At 38.6% G+C, this 5,000-nt stretch overlaps 1 protein-coding gene and 1 long non-coding RNA gene across 8 annotated transcripts in view; one reads left to right on the forward strand and one right to left on the reverse strand.

Annotated features, from left to right (window-relative positions):
- LOC138041302 (uncharacterized) overlaps positions 1 to 4,673 on the forward strand; it is a 9,706-nt gene extending 5,033 nt beyond the window's left edge. Inside the window, exon 3 of the long non-coding RNA XR_011130792.1 lies at positions 4,364 to 4,673. This is a non-coding gene — a long non-coding RNA (uncharacterized lncRNA). The remainder of the gene's footprint in view (positions 1 to 4,363) is intronic.
- The window catches only part of LOC138041301 (tachykinin-like peptides receptor 99D), a 13,379-nt gene that overhangs the window by 3,062 nt on the left and 5,317 nt on the right, over positions 1 to 5,000 (reverse strand). For 2 of the 7 annotated variants that reach the window (XM_068887072.1, XM_068887076.1), the window contains exon 2: positions 1 to 796. This exon is cut by the window's left edge. In XM_068887072.1, the coding sequence (XP_068743173.1) occupies positions 1 to 796 (796 nt within the window). Of the gene's footprint in view, positions 797 to 1,957; positions 2,019 to 2,149; positions 2,282 to 3,651; positions 3,740 to 4,039; positions 4,152 to 4,225; positions 4,459 to 5,000 lie in introns of those variants that run through there. The other 5 variants (XM_068887071.1, XM_068887075.1, XM_068887073.1 and 2 more) reach the window with 5 other exon arrangements.

Below are 5,000 nucleotides of genomic sequence, written 5' to 3' on the forward strand. Positions count from 1 at the left end.
GCGATCATCATTTTGATGACGACTCGACGTTTTTTGGTTTTCTTGACGTAAGCCCGCTCGTTGACGTTTCCTGGTGGTTTGTGGCTCCACAGGAAATATGCAATCATCGAATACAAAACTGCCATGATGGCAAGTGGAATAGCATAGGTGACGACAACACGAACAATCATTTCTGCCTTGTAAAAGAGGGTAGAGGTATCCAAATCCTCGTTCCATTCATGGTAACAGATTGTTTGTCCATCTTCGATTTCTTCCGTGTTGAATTTGTACAGTTGGCCGCTGAATAACAGCCCTGCGGACAGCCAAACGATGATGATACAGCGCACTTTTGACTTCGATGACAAGGGTTTTCTGCCGATGCACACAATGGCCAGATATCGGTCAACTGCGATGATTGTTAAGGTCCAAACTGAGACGCAAATAGCCACGACCAACAAGAATGGGATGAGCTTACAGAAGATTTTTCCTACCACTCCTGATATCCAGCAGTCTTCACACACAAAGTACGGAAGTATGAAGGCACAAGCTGTTATCACGTCTACGAGATCGGCAGCGGCCGTGTTGACCAGGAGCCAGTTGAACGAGTTCTTCCGAATGTCATCTCGCGTCCGGATTATGTGAATGACAAGTGAATTGCCCACCAAGGCGAACAGGAGGATCGTAACATACAGAATGATCATAACCGTGTTTGCCGCTTCATCGACGTCGTCGGTTAAGAGCTCATCCTCTCCGGACCCTTCAAAGTAAAAATCAGTTGCGTTATCTGGTTCATCATCCATTGTTGGTAACATCACACCTGAGAGAAAATAAATCAACAAACTCAATATGTCAAATTTCATTTTTCGCAAGACTTAAATCATCCAATCATCAACCGGATTTGTTTACAGACAAAATAGTTTTTTTTCAAAAACTAGACCACTCTCTGGTACAAAACTTTGTCCGAGTTTTTTATTTTCTTTGTTTATAAATTTCAAATAGTAAAAAGAAAAGAAATAACAAGCCTTCATTCCTGGAAACTACTTAGTTTTTAAGATTTTATGAAAGTTGTGTTACGCGTAAGCCTTCGGTGGCCCTGGCAAACACAGAACGGGGCCCAAGGAGTAGTTTCATATCGTCGCTGTTAATTGGAGTAGATGAAGTCATTTCCCTCGCATAAATAAAGAGCCCATTCCATGGCTAGAACGAACAACTAGCGAGGACGTGATAAATCTTTACCCTTTTACATTTGGTTTCTGATCACTGCTCTACAATCTCTGCTTTTTACGTTGAACAAATGAAGAAGGTAACGTGCTTATACTGGAGAGAAGTTGGAGAGAAGTAATGTGGTCATGCCGGAGAAAACTTGAGAGGTTAATTCAATCTGAAATTATCAGTGACTTCAATAAATAACTCTGCCACTGGTTTGCTTGAGGAAAAGCCGAAGTAGAAGCAAACGAATTTTAAGTTCTACTTTGCTTGGGCGGATAAAGCCAAAGATGACAAAGGGGAGCCGGGAGAGAGCATGTATCTCATTTCCACATTTTAAACAAAATAATGGCGAGCCGAGATCATACAATTGTTTTTACACCAAATAACAATCCGTTTTGTTAGCGAAACAGACGCCCTCGATCAAAATTTATCTCGCGAGCAGCGAACCTTTTCTAAAAAAACGAGCTTTTAGGCGAATGTTTGAACTCTCCACTTGTAGAAACAGTGGCTATAGTGATCTTTTTTTTTTTGTTTTTTTAGTGTAAACCAAGTAAGAAGGCTAACATTTCTCGATACTCGACATATAATAGTCACCGTCGTTCTGATTTCAATCAATTTTCGGCGCAATTAAGCAATTATTTTTACCAGGATCCGAGCATGCAATGTTTTCGGCACATTAGAAAACGACTTCTCGTTGAAATGTCGGTGTTGCGAGCTAATCGAGTAAAAGCTTCGAGCTCTGCGCTTAAAATTTTAAGGGTTTATTTACCCGAAGAACATCGCGTAACCAACAAATGGACGGCTGTGGTGCAAGTTGTCATCTAAAAGTTTGTAGTTTGCATGTTTAACCTTGAAGATGACCACGAAGGAGGAGTTGCTCATTTAGTTGTGCATATCAGTTGAGGGCTTTTAGTTGCTGAATGCCTTGATATGCATACAATCATCAACAAGAATAACTTACCAAACATAATCGGCACTTGAGTGAGCAAAAACGGAAGGAGAATTGAGTTAGTTCTGTCTTCCACTTGTTCAAGGATTATTTTTTGTTATATTAAAGGCTTGTCCTTTATTTGAACAAGAGAATCGAATTTCGTCTCTTTTTACCCGGCTTGTAGACAAGTTGTCTCGTTTGAACTTCATCTTACTAAGGCCGTTTCCAATACTCCCAGGTGGACATGGAGGTTACCGTATACCTTCAGGGGTGTCTCGCGTCCGAGCGATGTAACGCGTCCGGTTTAAACTGTAGATACCTATAAACCTCTATATCAAATTAGAGCTTATAGAGCTGGCTATCAAACTATATCAAGAATTTTGAAATTAAATGAATTGTTGAATTTTTCACCTCTAAATGCGAGCGTCCGAATCACCTTTTCAAAGCTACAAGTCAAAGCAAATTTTGCTGTTCGCTATTTTGTTTTGTTCCTCCGTTTCCCGATCCAAAACACTAATACTCAGTTGCAGTGAAAAGTTACAGAACGTTTTCGAAATAGTATGAAAAAAATGTGAAGTGTTCGTACAAAAATCGCTCGCAGAGAAAAAATTATTTTGAAATAAAAAACTCGCAGACACTTTTTTGTTGTTTATATGTTAATCTAGCCACTATCAAAATTTGGAGGCAATCGAACAAATTCCCTTTGAGTTTTAGCTATTTAAAGTGTCCGCTTCAAAAGAAATGATTCAAGAAAACAGCGCTAAGACTGTCAATCAGACGGGTAATTTTTACTTTCGGCCAAAACGTAAACCGTCACTTCTCCGCCAATATTTAATATTTTTGAATGATTTCTTTTTTACATTAGAATTACTTTAACCGAAAATTGCCGATCTGAAGTATACGGCAACCTTGATAAAATTGTTAATTGTTTACATAGCTCAAAAACTCCTTTTCCTGTCTTGCTTTTGATTTGATGCTGCGGCTCATGTCTTGGCCGCAAAAGACTTGAAACATGTCCTTTTCTTCTATTCAAAGATCTCCAAGTAAGTGAAATTACTATAGTATATTGTTTTTGCTCCATCATGTATTTGCCAGGCAAGTTTTCGATTAGTTTTGAAATCAGCATTCATTTGGCGTTCGTGCCTGACCACGTTTTCGTCTTTTACGATCTCGTAATTTTTTTTTTACTCTCTGTTTATTTTTCGTGAGACATTTTGCCTTTGTTGTTGGCATTGTATGCTTTTGTCTTCGCCGAAATTTAGTATGACACCCATTTTGGGAAACTTCCACTTAACTTATTGAATTTAAGTTGACAAAACGTCAATAACTTGAAATGATCGCACGGTGCCAACTGATCCAGCCGGGCTGTTTCTCAAAAAAGAATAAATGGTTTACAGGCTTCAACGCATCCCTCCTCGTCCGTAATTATCTAAGACTGGCTTTTAAAGGTAAATTATCTTAAAAGCTAAGTTTCCTAAGGCAAGCCGAACTAGTTTTCGTCAGTAAGAGCCAATAATTAAAAAGAAGAGCACCTGGTTACTTGAAAGGAACTTCAGCAAGACTGTCTTTTTTAACTGAACTGTCAAATGGACACCAAGCTTCCATGGACAGCGTATTCTTTAATGCATTAAACCCTAACTTACCAAGCAAATACTGATGTCTTTCTCAATCAATATATTTTTAAAATTTAACGAACTCTGCAGTTAACTTGCGGTCATTCGAGTTAAAAATAATATAAAGAAAGATAGCTCAGCCTCTTTTGAAAAGTTAACGTTATACTGAAGTGCTGAGCGTATTTTTTCTGGCTACTAAAGTTTTAACTTTTGAAAAACATTGAGTTTTTGCACCTTACTCGAGGCCGGTTGAGCATAGAATAAAAAACTGAGCACTTTCCTTACTAAAAATTGACGCAAAACTTACCTAAGAATTGAACTGGACGGGAGTTCCAATATATTTTCATGCAAGCATTTCGGACTAACTTCTGTTGTGGTCATATGACCGAAACATATGGGATACATGGAACCCGCCTTTACAACATCCCATTAAAAGCGAATACTGGACGTTGCTGCTATTCTTGTAAAGTGATAAAAACGAATTTTACTTTACCATTTTGTCCAATCAGCGTGTGTAAGTTTGTTTGACTGTGTTGGCCACCGTGAGTCTAAAGTTGACCTCTTGAACGGGCAAGTACTTTGACGATTCTTTGAAGTACCGCGTCTTTTTTTTTTTTCTTTTCAAATATAGGTGTGTGAAACACAAGTAATTGAAAAATGTCCGATGGTAAACACCTTCCAGATCCCACCTTTTGAGATGATAACAGTTTAGGATGCCGTGATGGCTACCACATGAAAACAAGGCAAGTCGTAGCCACGTGTGTGCAATCTGGTTCCTTCCGTGCTAAGTTATTTACATAATCATAAAAGAAACAAAAGGTCGATTACATGGTATTCCCATTTTGTTCTTTCAGTTCAATGTACATAGAAAGAGTCACTTTGCTTTGATAATGATGATGATAGTATTATCGAAACGTCGGACAGTCGAGGTCTTCTTTTCAGCAAACTTCACAGGAAATTAAAGAAATGTCGACCCTTAATTTAGAAGCAACTAGCGATCATGAAAAACCTCCTTGCCTTTTTGTGTTCTGCGTGAATCAATGCTTGTTTTATTAAATTACTTCCTTCCTCTATTCTGATCGTTAAACAGCAAATAATTTAAGTAAAGTTCTGGTTGGTTCATAAGTGGCATTTTTTGCGACCTATTGTGCCACATTATTTGTTTGATGTTATCGGCACTAAATGTCTTTGCCACGCGCGAGGGTTATTAGAAGAGAGATCAAAGTGGCACCATCTGCTAAGATACGCATTTCCATCATCTTCCGTCG

This window comes from Montipora capricornis, chromosome 3 (assembly GCF_036669925.1).
Source record: "Montipora capricornis isolate CH-2021 chromosome 3, ASM3666992v2, whole genome shotgun sequence".
NCBI lineage: Eukaryota > Metazoa > Cnidaria > Anthozoa > Scleractinia > Acroporidae > Montipora > Montipora capricornis.